Source organism: Chionomys nivalis, chromosome 13 (genome assembly GCF_950005125.1).
Source record: "Chionomys nivalis chromosome 13, mChiNiv1.1, whole genome shotgun sequence".
Lineage (NCBI taxonomy): Eukaryota > Metazoa > Chordata > Mammalia > Rodentia > Cricetidae > Chionomys > Chionomys nivalis.
In genome coordinates, this window is record NC_080098.1 from 76,353,284 (window position 1) to 76,368,891 (window position 15,608).

Sequence of the window (15,608 nt, forward strand, 5' to 3'; positions counted from 1 at the left end):
CAGAGGGGGAGAAACTGTCTAAGTTTGAACTTCTCACCTGAAAAATGTAAAATTACCAGTTAATTTACAGTTTTGGGGAAATTAAACAATAAGTCTGTAGCCTATGAATTGCAGAGATGAAAAGCAAGAGATTTTGACACAGGGAATCTGCATAAAGAAGGCGATGATAGTGGCAAGCCATTGGGGTGTTAATCTTGGAAAATAGGAATTCTAAAACCCTAGGGGATTCCATTTTCTTAGCAGGAAATCCATTTCTACATTTCTCAGTAAAAGAAGAGAGGGGAGGAGTGAGGAAACTGAGGGCTTTGAGTATGCACAGTATTTCCTTTAAAATTTAAGTGGCACTGGTTCTAGGCCTGATTCTGGTGATATAGGATGGTTATTTCCTTAAGGTGGTAGGGTTGCATCATTCTTAAGGAAATATCCCCTAACCACTATTAATGTGAGAGAGAATTACCCAGTTCAGGGTTCTCCAAATAGTTATTCCATTAAAAAAAAAAAAAAGTGGGATAATCTGGGAAAGATGTTATTGAGTGTCTAAGAGTTCTCAGCAGAACTGGGAAGCACCTGCAAGATGTGATACCAACAGTTTCAAAGAAAATTTAGTGATAATATAAAACTAGAATACAGAGAGAAGAATGAAGGTTTATAGAATGAGAGTATTCCATTTGTACCTCCTTATTTTCATGCAGGTATTGCTGAAAAGTCCTGTGTTTTTCAAGATCCCAGCCAATGCCATAATTATTATTAGTACAAATTCTCCAAGTCTACAGAAGGGCAACCTAAGAAGAGGACATTTCAAGAATCTGACTTACTTTCCACCTATATTAAGTTTGAGTATAAGCAATGTTTCACTCAAAGCAGAAATTCATGTTAACATACCATCTGGTTGGAGGTGGAATGGGTAAATCAAGTACCATAACATGCTGTTTCTTTACAAACTTGACAGAAGCTAGGGTCATCTGGGAAGAGGGAATCTCAGTTGAGAAAATGCCTCCAAAATTACAGGGCATTTTCTGATTAATGACTGACATGAGAGGCCACACTATTATACGGATGGGGCCACACCAAACAGAAGTATTGGGCTACATAAAAATTCAAGCTTAGAAGGCACGTAGTAGGCAGTATTTCTCAAAGTCAGCACCTCAGTTCTTAAGAACAAATTTATGACCTGCTGAAGTTTCTGCCTTCCCAAATGATGGGCTGTGATTGAAATGTACAAATCTTGTGGTGATTTGAATGAGAATGACCCCACAGGGTCATATATTTGAACACTAGGTCCCCAGTTGGTGGAACTGTTTGGGAAGGATTAGGAGGTAATGCCCTTGTTAGAGGAGGTATGTCACTGGGGGAAGTTTTTGATATTTCAAAATTCCATGCCACTTCCAGTGTGCTCTCTTGGCCTCCAGCTTTTGGATTGAGATGTAGGCTTTTCAGCAGTTCCTGTCATCATGCCTTCATTCTACTTATTGGCCATCAGCCAAATTAAAACACTTTATTTTATAAGTTGCCTTGGTCATGGTGTTCTGGCACTGCAATAGAAAACTAAGACACTTCCCAAGTTGTTTTTATTGCCGTTATTGTTGTGGTATTTATCACAACAGCAGAAACTCTAACTGGAACACATAGCCGAGTCACTCATCGTGGAAGTTTCTCCCAGACCTGTTCTGTCTCTGTCAAAATACCTTGTAGGAATACTGGAAACTAGACAACAATGGAACAGTGAGAGGCAAGACTATACCTTAACCAGGACTGCTTGTTTGTAGATAGTGTTTGTCTTCTATTTAAACTGAAATCTCATATCAGGAAATGAAAAAAGTAAAAGAGTCTGCCACAAGACCTTTTTATCTGCTCTTCCTTCTAATGTAGCCACAATGATTTAAGTATTCTTTTGCTGTCTGAAACAGGGCCTCATATAAGTACAGGTAGGCCTCAAGCTGACCAAAGATGAGTTTGAAGCCTTGTTCCTCTAGTTTCAACGTCTAGAGTGGCTGATATTACATTATAGACCTGAGTGTTTCCATTACCCTATTTCAACATTGAACCCACGTCTTCTGGTATGCCAGGCTGGCAATCTATAAACTGAGTCACATTCACAACACACCAACCCAGCCACAACAAATGAATCTCCTTTCTCTATTCTGCATTAATATTTGTATCTTTAATTGACCTATTGACATATGGTCATTCTTATTTTTTATGCTATATATTTCATGTATAACAATTCAACTAATGCATATGGCCTCTGCAAAGCATACATTTCAAGCAGATTAGGTTTGGAAAACTGCTGACATTCCTTAGCTTTGTCCAAAATTGCAGCATTTTCTTGGCAGTCACCAAAGTTTTGAACTTCAGGTTTCCAAATAAAAAGAAGGAAGAAAGGACATTTTGGAGGTCAGAAAAATCCCAGAACTGTGATATAGTACTGATATTGTACTTCTAACATTAAAAAATGTATAGGTATATTCTAACAGAAAATAGGTACTCCACAGTTTAAAAAAACTACCATAAGAATCACAGAAACCTAAGAAGGAAAAGAAATTTTACTGGCTGTCTGTCCAGATTAATTATATTTTCTATAAACATGTTCTCAGCATTTTATTAGGTTAGATGTACTTATTAAGTTGGATAGACTATGCATTCATTAAATACTTGCAATCATTCTTCACAACTTTTCAAACCAACCGTTCCTCACCAATAAAAAACTTAAGCAATACTTCCGGCAATACTCCCCTCTCTACCAACTTTCATTAACAGTAAAAGTAGTCACCTGCAAGTAACTAACTCAACACCTATTTGCTGAGGTCTACTAGCATTAGCAAGATGCAGGGGGACAGTGGTGCACAAAGGAAGAAACGATTCCAGCTCTCACTTCCTGGAATGTAAAGTTACACAAGTAAACATATTCACTGAAGTACAAGAAATATAGACTAGGAGTAGTAGTAGGAAGGGCACTGAACAAAATCCAAGCAAAAATTACCCTATAACAATAGTAGTAACAGACAGACCTGGCCCTAACTAAATCACATAATATACACAATTATTTTATCCTTTTGAGATGGAAGCAATTGCCTACATTTTGCAGACGGGAAAACCCAAATGCAAACATGAGTGCTAAGAACATAAACTCAGGTCTGCATGTTTGGGCAGCAAATACTCTTACCTACTAAGCCATCTTAAGAGACAACAATTGTGCCCAGAATATTACTGATTTCTAAATCTCATCAGTGCTCTTTACTGAAATCCAAGTATTGATTTCTTAGAGACCATTCTATGAATATCTTGAAATATTACACCTAACAGTATATTTCCTTTGCAATAAATCATTAATTGTCATCAGATACCCATGAATAAATGACTGTAAAATGGGCTGGAGAGATGGCTCAAGCTGTTAAGAGCAATTGATGATCTCCAGAAGACCCCAGTCTGGTCCCCATATTCACAATGGTGCACAACCATCCATATCTCCAGTTCCCAGGAACCCAATGCCTTTTTCTACATCTGCAGGCACTAGGCATGCATTTGGTACCTACCTATCTACCTATCTATCTACCTACCTACCTACATACATACATGCAGCAAAACACTCATAGATATAAAATAATTAAAAAGATTAAATGACTACAAAACAACTTCTACTTGGTGATAAAAAATTATAAAATAGGGGCTGGAGAGAAGGCTCAGTGGTTAAGAGCATTGCCTCCTCTTCCAAAGGTCCTGAGTTCAATTCCCAGCAACCACATGGTGGCTCACAACCATCTGTAAAGAGGTCTGGCGCCCTCTTCTGGCCTTCAGGCATACACACAGACAGAATATTGTATACATAATAAATAAATATTTTAAAAAATTATAAAATAGAAAAAATCTATATTCAATAATTAAAATAGTTTTGACAAAACACCTCAAATTGTGTGTGAATTCATAGGAAGGAAGGACAGAAAGAATAATATGTGAGCTTAATTGATAGGCACAATTCTCTTTTAGACAAAGGATCTCATGGAAGACAATGCCTGATTCCATGAATGCTTAAGTCACAGTACTGGAAAGCAATACTGGAAAGAAACTACAAAACTAAAAATGCATAATTTGGGGTACTGGCATATGACATATACAGCTACAGCTAAAAGTTCATTGTTTTTACATCCTTCCTTGGGCCCTGCACATGTTAGTCATCTCATTAACTATAGGAAAACAAACAAATGAACAAACAAAAAAACAAGAAAAACGGTATTCTCATCAATCAATAATGACTGTACCCAAAAATGAGGAATGACTGGGAGGAATTTACCTTTGCCCAAAATAGGATAAGCATTAGGATTCAAAGAAAGGTTAAGGAATAAATAGAGTCTAGTTTCTTTGAGTAAATATCCCATAAAAGCTTCTGGCTGGCACGCACATACACACACATAAACATACAAATACACCATAAACTTAAAAAACATTTACACATGTAAGAAATACTAAGATTACCCTGGAATATTTATTCAGGCTTTACCTGAATACTAGGTACTAGGTTGCACCATCTCTTACAACCTATGAGGAACACACTATTAGGAGAGGTTATGTAACTCACCCAAAGTGATATAGGTAATAAGAACAGAAACTAGAATTCCAAGCATGGTCACTTAATTACTATACTAAGATACCTCCACTCAGCAGTTTACTTCTTATTCTCTACGCCAAAGGGATACAGATTGGTAATAACATGAGTGTCAAGCAGTAAGAGCAAAAAATACTAGGGAACTGAACCCTAGAGATATAAAAGCAAGAACAAGAAGCTAAAATTTGCAAAATATGGGAAGAGATGAAGGAAGACACTTCTTAGGCTACTGAATTGGCCACTAGTTAGTAATTACTGTTCATCCACTGGTGGAAAACAGAAAGGGAAACTGGTGATTTAGTTTCATTTAAAGGGTAGGAAGAAGTATTATCTACTTAATGAGAGATACCAATTTTGTAAAACTCACCCCACCAGGTAAGCTTTCTACATTAGAAAAGCCTGAGCTTTGAAAAGAAAAAAAGGATCCCTCCATGCTTCTTCAACACATGATGATTTTACAAATTAGGCACCGAGTAGCAACACTCTGTAGAATTAGGACTAGAAACCAGCTCTGGTCTAGGTCTAAAACATTAAAGATATGAATCACAAGATTGCAGACAGAATCAAATTATAAAACCTGTACCTTGAAGACTTGTAAGTCATTAGTAAATACTACACAGTTGTGTTTTTCCTCAGTATTTTTGCATGTATGAATTTTGGCCTAAAATTTCATTTCACATACTGCTCCTAATTCTCCATCTTCCAAACTCTACCAAAGGAGAATTCATATAATTAAATATGCACTTGTAACCACTTAGTATTCTTTAACAAAAAATAAATATGAAAGCTTAAAAATTGAAAGAATTGACAATATTGTCTGCATGTATCTTTCTTAAAAAACCCATTTTTCATTGAACAAACTTTACATGATAACAAGAGTTTGTACTCAACTCGCTGCAACACTTTTTTATGTTTTAGGTCCTAAGTAGATCTTTCCCCAAAAATCCCTTTTTATATTTAGGACTGACTGAAAAAAAAAAATGACATTTCTTTGCTCAGTTTCCCACCATAGAAAACCAAGGTGGCACTGATTAAGGCCCGTACTGTGAATCCAGGCCAATGAAAATAAGCTTTCCTATGCTGTTGTCAAAGTCATCTCAAGAATCGCTAGAGATTAGGCTGAATTTACTCCTTGGGTTGCAGAGACCATCAGCTTCCTCTCAGCAGACCACACTCTGTTCTGCAGTCCAAAGGAGGAGGAAGGATCAGAAAGGTGCCTCCCATTTCTACCTCCAGCATCCCTTTAGGCTATTAGGAAGACTGGACCAAATAAAACTCCCTATCCATGTGTCTAGGTTGCTTTGTACAAAATCTGCATCTAGAAGACTATGCCAAGTGACACAGAATGGAGAACTCTGAGATATCAAAATTACTTATATTTACTGTCCCAAGACTAGTGGCTTTTTTTTTTTTTTTTTTTTTTTTTTTTTTTTTTTGGTTTTTCGAGACAGGGTTTCTCTGTGGTTTTGGAGCCTGTCCTGGAACTAGCTCTTGTAGACCAGGCTGGTCTCGAACTCACAGAGATCAGCCTGCCCCTGCCTCCCAAGTGCTGGGAGTCTAGTGGCTCTTGAATCAATAACAAAATATCCCAGAGCTTCGTCTAGGGAGGAGTTACCTAGGAAAGGCAGCTTTTCAGTGAACCTGACTCTCCTAGAAAAGGCCAAAATTCCAGAGCCGAGCCCAGTCAAAACTTACCCAGCTGCCACTCGCGGCCTGAGCGCTCCCGCGCTTCTCAGGCATAGCTGCCGCCTTGGGTGAGGCCGTCGCCTTCCACCCCGGTTCCTCCGGCGACTCCCCGTCCGTGCTCATGCCGCCGTCATGCCCGGACAGGTTCGGGTCGTTCCAAAACACCGGCAGCGCCGCAACTGCGGCGGCGGGGCCCGCGCCTTCATGGGCTCCGCAGTCCGCGGCGGCCTGCCACTCAGGCGGTGGCGCCAGTGACGACGCCGGCTGCTGAGGGGACGCCGAGGCTGGAGCCGTGCAGGAAGCGAACAGGACCCTGAACTATACGATCGTGGTCCGTGAACACAGGACACCGACACTGGCAGTGAGCACCAGAACGGTCTGGGGCGACAAAAGCACTAAGCAAAGGCGGCTCCCGCATGCAACACCCACCCGTCTCAACTAGCTCAACCAAGCTCCGCCCCAGTATGCGTAGCGCACCAATACTGCGTCATCTCTTGGGGACTCGGGAGCCTACCGCTTTTTACAGAGACCGAGAGGATCTGAGCCCCAGGGATCGCTTGTTTCCTCCTATTTAGGGCTAGGATTCCAAGAGCACGTCGACACACTTTTATGTGGGTTTTAGGAATCCGACTTGGGTCCTCAGGCACCTTAGGAACTGAGTCCCCCCCCCCCCAGTAAATGATAATTGGTAATAGTTATAAAAATGGACAACCTGATACACAAGCCCTGGATCTGGAATCCTATATATATCACAATATCCCAGAAACCTCCAACCTTGCACTGATTAACAGAAAATTCCACAGGTATATTGCTCAGTGATAGGGCATTTGCTGGGTATTCGCTAAACTCTAGGTTTAACCTCCAGTGAAACGCGCACGCACACACACTCACGCAAGCACGCACGCACGCACACACGCCAAAACAATCAAAAACCTAGGGATTTCCTCATATATAACCTAGGCTGGTCTTAAATATATGATGATGATCCTGCCTCAGTCTCCCCACGTGCTGAATGGTTTGAGCCACGACACAGGACATTGTTCTCGACTGTTAAATATGACTGGAGAAGATAAATAAACAAGCCACGTACATTTTTGTAAATTATATTGTTATACGGGTACATGCTAATTTTGTAAAAGATATTGGTTTTCTTGTTTGTTTTTTGGATTTTCGAGACAGGGTTTCTCTGTAGCTTTGCAACTTGTCCTGGAACTAGCTCTTGTAGGCTAGGCTGGCTACGAACTCCCAGAGAACCACCTGTCTTGGCCTTGCGAGTACTGGTATTAAAAGCAGGCACCACCACTGCCTGGCTTGTAAATTATAGTTAATCTCACAGATGTAAGGAGAAAGACCACCAACGCAAAGTATGGCCAAATTAAACCAAGGTTTATTCAGGCACACATCAGAGCAAAATCAGCAGCTGTCTCTCTCTAAGGTGGAATTCATGATACCAGCCCCAAAGTCAATTTCTTAAGCCCCTTATATAAGGCAAAACCATAAAGTGGGGGAATTTTTCATACAAGCATGGTTACAGATGTAAGACCAGGCTTTAAGGAAAGTAGATTATAGAACAAAGGGCATAGACAATTTCCAACAGCAGGTAGCTCTCCAGGGGGCTGGTTTACAGTACATTCTATGGTTTTGGGGGTAGGGTGCTGTCCAGCTCTGAGAAACAGAAACTTAACTTGGCTTCAGACTCAAAATGACTATTAGGAACAAAATGGAGATAAGCTGGTTTCTCAATATCCTTTTATTTAGCCAAAGTTTTCCTGCCTGTTTCACACATGTTTTGTTGATTGTGATTTTGCCCACCATATCTACACAAAAACATCTAGCACCATTTGTTTAAAATGCTAGCCTGGACCTCTCATCTTTCAGATATTCTTTAATTAAATCCCAGTTTGTGAAAATCCCAATGAAAATGTGATGTTTTAAAATGTAACTTTGAGGAGAAAATAGTGGTTCTATTCCCAACACCCACATGGAAACACACAGCCATTTGTAACTCCAGTTTCAGGAGTCCAACACACTCTCTAGGCTCAATATGTACATCATACACACACACACACACACACACTCACAAAGGCAAAACACTTGTACACATAAATGTGTATATAACCATGTCTGATGCCTTGTTGTAGAAAATTAGGGTATAAGACACATCAAGCACTCTAACTTTAAGCCATAATCCCCAGCTTCATTTTATTTTTTTTGTCTGTCTGTCTGTCTGTCTGTCTGTCTGTCTGTCTGTCTAGGTTTGAGTGTCATTATGTGAATATGTGGTGCATGTGGGTGACCATGAAGTCCATAAAAAGGAGGCAGACAGATGCTGTGGAGTTAGAGTCCCAGGAAGTTGAACCACTTAGCATGGAAGCTGAGAGCTGAACTCCAGTCTTGAGAAACAAACTCAAGTCCTCTGTAACAGTAGAGTGGACTCATAATCATTGAACTATCTCTGCAGACTATTTATTTATTTATTTATTTATTTATTTATTTATTTATTTATGGAGACAGTGTTTATTTACTAAGTAGTTCTAGCTATTCTGGAAATCCCTATGTAGATCAGGGTGGTCTTGAATTCACAGAAATCTATCTACTTTGTCCTCTTAAGTGATGAGATTAACAGCCTATGCTACCCGTCCTCAACTCTTACTTCTTTTTTAAATAAAGTATTTTTAAATTACATTTATTGCTGGGCATAGTGTTTTATTTATGTGTGTGTGCATACATGCCACAGCTCAGATGTGACAGTAGAGAACAACTTGTGGGAGTTGCTTCATTTCTTTCACCACATAAGTCCCTAGTCCCTCTGCTAGCCCCTAATTAATTTTTAAGAGATTCTTCATTGTATGAACATTCATTATATGAACAATCTCTTAAAATATAGGAATTGATGTACTAATTCAAATGGATACCATGGATTCTACATAATTCAGAATCTTATAGACTTAGAAAAATAATGGTTCTCACTAACAAATTTTATCATGTTTGATCCAGGAATTGTTTGCATTGACTCACAGACTAAATACATATTATGAAAAAATACACAAGAAAAAATCTGTTTCCTGGTGGAAAATAACTTTGGGTTAAAAATAAAATGAAAATTATTTATTTTAAAAAATTATTTAATTTTTTATTTTTAGATTTCCATGATTTTTGTATGATTCTCTGCATATGTATTATATATTATATATATTAATCATTGTTTCCCAAATTTACTTTTACGTACCTCTTTTATTCACAGAACACTGATTAATATCTTATAGAATGTGTAGGACATGGTATGGAAAGCAATGATTATGTTTATTTTTAAAAATAGGTATGAAGCCATAGAAAGATACTTATTTAAAATTATAGCTTTTTAAAGGTCTGGGGAGAGTCCCAAAGTGAGCGAATTAGCATTTTATAGGAAAAGATAGGTTGAGTTTGGTGATACATGGCTTTAATTCCAGTATTCTGGAGGCAAAGGCCGGTCAAGGCCCTCCTGGTCAATTTAGGAAGTTCCAGGACAGCTAGGGCTACATACTGAGACCCTGCCTCAAAGAAAAGAAAGATAGAAGTTTGTGTTGCCCAGATAAGCAAAGAGTTAATTCTGTAATGTATGTAAACTGTGTAAAAAGCTAGGAGTTGCTTGCTAGTATTATAGTTTATCACTTTGGAAATATACGCAGTTGTTAACTGCTGTCCCTGCATTATTCACAATAGGAGTGATACTATCTCTATTCCCAAGGTAGGAAGGTTGTTAATGTAGGTCAATACTCCTTATCCCAGCCACCCCCTCATGATTACTCATCAGATCTTACACATATCTCACTCACCTCCTACCCCCTTTCCCACTCCTACTATATACAAGCAACCACAGTGCCCTATTTATTACAAATCATTCTGAGCCTGCCCTTCACTACACCATTGCTTTAGTTCATAGCTTTATTACTTACCTATGTAGTGTAAGTATACTCTCTTTTAGATCTTATTTTATCTCTGTCTTTTAGATCCATTTCCACATATGCATGCATTCTTCAGACAAAACAGGTTTTCCTGAAACACAAAGGTATCTTATTGTGTCACATGTATGCTTTCATGGAGGATAGGACTGCTCATTATTATGACCTATGTGTCTTAGGATCTGACTTCTCAATCTCATTTGATACCATCTATACCTGTTTATATTTTTTCCTTGCCCTGTGATGCATCCTCACTTCAAATCCTCCTTTTCTCTTTCCTTTCCAGCCTGCTTACAACTCCTGTTACTTCAATGCTCAGCTCAGGTGTCTTGTACACAGACCTTTCCATGATGGCCTTCAGTATCATCTTCCCTTTGCTTGCATCTTCTGTATACTTTGTGTAAGATTTTTCTTTAACATTAAAAAGATTACATCTTGGTAGAAAAAGTCACACAAAAGACTGAGCATATGCCTACATTAAATTTATCTGTTTAATAAAGGAACCCAGACCAGGTATAGTGCTAGGACCTATAGTTCTAGCACTGCAGAAGCAGGAAGATCTCTATGAGTTCAAGGCCAGTTTGGTCTACATAGTGAGTTCCAGGATAACCAGAATTAGATAGTGAGAGTCAGTTTCAACAACAACAAAAATATAAAAAAATAGAAAAGAACCCATAAAATGGCTTAAAATTTGGAAAGAGAAAATATGAAAAGCTAATATTGTTAAAATTAAAGCAAACATGATAGAATAGCATACTGTATAATTGAATTGAGTTTAATTTAATTGAGTCTATGAAACTGTAAATTGAATACACACGTATCTGCATGTTCGGTAGATGTTCTACCTTGTAGCTACACCTCCAGGCCAAGATTTGAATTCTAAGAAATTACCGTCCTCTTAATTAAGTATAGAGTTTATCACCTCAATTTTTACCCCAGAAAACACAATCGACTAGCACATCATTTCAGTCTAACTTCTAATTTTTTGTGAATGTTAACTAGCAAAGTCTAATGAATAATATATTGCCAAATATAAATAGTCATAATTGTTGGAGTACAAAAGATTTCCACAATAGTCTGGAGTGGAGTATAACAAAGGTTTATTTATTTGGGGATAAACTCACAGAAAGACTAGTGATCCACAGTCCTTTGTGTACACTGGGAACTGGAACCGAATCCAGCAGCCAAGAGGGCCGGCTGCACATGCTTTTCATCTGCATTTATAGTGCATGAGACCACTCCCAAAGTGGCAGACATCTTAAAGGCTATTGGCTGAAAGAGTTCCAACAGCTCCTCCCTCTTTTGTCTAAATAAGAAAGTTTTAAGCCTAATACAAAAGTATATACAATAAGAAAAATTATCAAGTATTGTCCAGGAAAAAAAACAAAAACATATGTAAAAATTAGAATTATAACCAGCATGAACAACATCAAACAAGAAACATAGCCTAAATGTTTCAATAGTTATCATATCCTAAGGAGTCTAAATCTTATATTAAAAATGACTTGGCTTGCCGGGCGATGGTGGCGCACGCCTTTAATCCCAGCACGTGGGAGGCAGAGGCAGGCAGATCTCTGTGAGTTCGAGACCAGCCTGGTCTACAGAGCTAGTTCCAGGACAGGCTCCAAAGTCACAGAGAAACCCTGTCTCGAAAAACCAAAATAAATAAATAAATAAATAAATAAATGACTTGGCTAAGTCATAAGAGGAAAGTAACTATGGCTATCTAGTCTTCAATTCCATCAAAGACCTGAGAAGGGAAATAATATTACTTGAGTTAATAGGGAGTATAATCAAGCAACTTCCAAAAGGTGCAAGAAATAACAAAAATAACCAGCTAACTGGGCAATCACCCAAAGTCTCATTTGCAATGTTGGGGCAATCAACTTTGGCTAAGGCCTAGAGTATCTCACAGACTATTTTCAGGAGCAGGAAAATTTGAAAAACTGTCTTACTCTGTTTTGGCAAGATTTGGCAGTCTTTTTGTTTGTATCTTGCTTGTCCAGTCCGGACACCATGCATTTTTTCAGTGGTCAAGGCAGGGGCAGTTCTTTGCCCAAAGGCTACTTTTGCCAAGAAGAAAACAAGCTCCAAGTGGAGTGTCTTTGGTACCCAACATTGTCTCGGGAATTGATTGGTGCTGCTAGGAACAATTACATTTCATATCAACAGAATCCTAAGTTATTTAAAGGTCATATTCCATGGTTCCTTGAAGTGGTTGAAGATTACCTATCTATGTGGAATACAATCTCTGTGCATCTAAAGAACCTGATTAGTCTAACTATAAGTATGACTAACATGGATGACTATTGACTTGCAATTCTCAATACCTATATAGCTTAAAGACTAAGTCTTCATATTAGAATATTAAACAATCTCTAAACAACTGTGCAGCAAATGAGGGCTATGACCTATTACCTCAAAATGTAAATAATGTATAAGTATCTTGATCAGAGGTAGAAATTTGATAAATATATGATAAACATATCCTAAAATTACATCAACATAAAAAATATCTTAAGTAGAGGTAGAAGCATGGCATCTGGCTCACTGCCTTCTTCCTCCCAGAATTCAGTTCTGTCTACTCCACCTATCTAAGCTGCTGTCCTATCAAAGGCCAAGGCAGTTTCTTTATTAATGAATGAAAATAACACATAGACAGATGACCCACCTGCATCAACCATGCCTGATATATCATACCATTAATCCTAGTACTCAGGAGGGAGAGACAACCTGGTCTGTATTCAAACAGAAATCACTGTTTTCAAGTACGAAGTTGCATTGCTGTATATCTAACATTCAGTTCCATAACTTTTAAGTTTCCAAACTGGAATTCCAAATCCACAAGAGACTGATTTTCTACTCTTATTCCTTTTTACCCTTGGAAAACAATATTCTTCTGATTCTGCAATTTTGATTATTTTAGATATCTCAAATAAATTATTTCAAATTTATCTTTTTCTGTAATTGAGGTTCATACATTTGTCAAATTTTCTTCTTAAGCTGATCCAATTAAATGCATATACCACATTTAATTGTGCATTTTCAATGGGCTTATTTATATCTTTTGTCTATTATACTTAGAGTTTATGCAAACATTAATATACAAGTATTGTTTGGTCACTGTTTTCGATTCTTTGGGAGAGGAATTATTAGCTACTTACTTCTTGTTTGACTTTTTAAAGGACCACCAATTTTTTCACCTTATATTTTTCATTTTTTCACCAGTGAAAGAAGGTTTAATTTTCCACATTCAAATCAACACCTATTATTTTCCAGTTGGGGATATATATATATCAGCAGTAAAGGACTTACTTAAACTCATGTGCACCTGGATTGTTGTGAAATAATCTTTTTTTTTTTTTTTTTTCGAGACAGGGTTTCTCTGTGTTGCTTTGGAGCCTGTCCTGGAACTAGCTCTTGTAGACCAAGCTGGTCTCGAACTCACAGAGATCCGCCTGCCTCTGCCTCCCGAGTGCTGGGATTAAAGGTGTGCACCACCACCGCCCGGCCGTGCGCCACCACCGCCCGGCGAAATATCTTTTTGTACACATGAATATGTATTACTCTCATTATTTAAGAAAGAACTGAGCAGATTATAGTTGGGCAGGAGAGCCAAACTAGGAGGATGCTGGGAAGAAGGAGGGCAGAATCTGGACTAGTGAGTGATGCAGAGAGAAGCAAATGGGCATCCCATACTAAGAAAACGTTCTATGCCATGTGGCAAAGTGTAGATAAGAAATATGGGTTAATTTAAAAGCAATAGGTAGTAACAAGTCTGAGCTATTGTCCGAGCATTTATAATTAATATGAAGACTCTGTGTGCTTGTTTGGGACAGGAACTTGTGCCAAAAAAATGGCATTACAACATTGGCCTGGAATTTCTACATAATTTCTGATAAAACTTTAAAAAGGATTCTAAACATACAAAAATGGAGTCAAGCATGGCTTCTTGGTAACTGCCTTTTCTGTTTGCTGCTCAGCTCCTTTAAGAAGCAGCTTCCTGGCTCAGTGATAATGACAAAAATGAGTATGGCTCTTTTAAAAGGCCCTGCTCCTGAACACTTAAATGAAACACTTAAATGGTTTATGAGCAGCAGGTGGCGCACTACTCAGGGAAATGTGGACCCAAGAACGATAAACATGGCTCTTTTTAAAATTATTTTTATTTTTTTATTATTTAATTAAAATTTCCACCTCCTCCCATTTCCCTCTCGCTCCCCCATCCCCCTTCCCCTCCCTCTCGAGTCCAAAGAGCAGTCAGGGTTCCCTGCCCTGTGGGAAGTCCAAGCAAGGTCCTCCCCCCTCCATCCAGGTCTAGGAAGGTGAGCATCCAAACAGACTAGGCTCTCACAAAGTCATTACATGCAGTAGGTTCAAAACCCAGTGCCATTGTCCTTAGCTTCTCAGTTAGCCCTCCTTGTCAGCCACATTCAGGGAGTCTGGTTTGATCACATGCTCCATCATCCAGCTGGCCTTGGTGAGCTCCCATTAGATCAGCCCCACTGTCTCAGTGGGTGGGTGCACCCCTCGCGGTCCTAACTTCCTTGCTCATGTTCTCTCTCCTTCTGCTCCTCATTTGGATCTTTGGAGCTCAGTCCAGTGTTCCAATGTGGGTCTCTGTCTCTAGCTTCATCCATCGCCAGATGAAGTTTCTGTGGTGATATGCAAGATATTCATCAGTATGGCGATAGGATAGGGCCATTTCAGGCTTCCTCTCCTCAGCTGCCCAAGGATCTAGCTGGGGACATCTCCATGGACACCTGGGAACCCTCTAGAGTCAAGTCTCTCGCCGACCCTAAAATGGCTCCCTTAATTAAGATATATACTTCCCTACTCCCATATCCACCCTGCCTCCATCCCAATTGTCCCATTCCCCCCAGCTCTCCCCATCCTCCCCTTCTCACTTTTTCTCCCCATTTCCCCTTATCCCCACCCCATCCCCACTCCCAAGTTTCCAATTTTTGCCTGGCAATCTTGTCTACTTCCAATATCAGAAGGATAACTATATGTTTTTCTTTGGGTTCACCTTCTTATTTAGCTTCTCTAGGATCTCATAAGCTCAATGTCCTTTATTTATGGCTAGAATCTACTTATGAGTGAGTACATACCACATTCATATATTTGGGTCTGGGTTACCTCACTCAGGATAGTGTTTTCTATTTCCATCCATTTGCAAGCAAAATTCAAGATGTCATTGTTTTTTACGACTGAGTAGTACTCTAATGCGTACATATTCCACACTTTCTTTATCCATTCTTCTGTTGAGGGGCATCTAGGTTGTTTCCAGGTTCTGGCTATTACAAATAATGCTGCTATGAACATAGTTGAACAAATGCTTTTGTAGTATGATAGAGCATCTCTTGTGTCTATTCCCA

At 38.9% G+C, this 15,608-nt stretch overlaps 1 protein-coding gene across 1 annotated transcript in view; it reads right to left on the reverse strand.

The window, feature by feature from the left end:
• Mfsd14b (major facilitator superfamily domain containing 14B) overlaps positions 1-6,734 on the reverse strand; it is a 42,196-nt gene extending 35,462 nt beyond the window's left edge. Inside the window, exon 1 of the mRNA XM_057787874.1 lies at positions 6,296-6,734. Within this exon, the coding sequence (XP_057643857.1) occupies positions 6,296-6,409 (114 nt within the window). The 5' untranslated portion in view covers positions 6,410-6,734. The remainder of the gene's footprint in view (positions 1-6,295) is intronic.
• Positions 6,735-15,608: the final 8,874 nt, after the last annotated feature.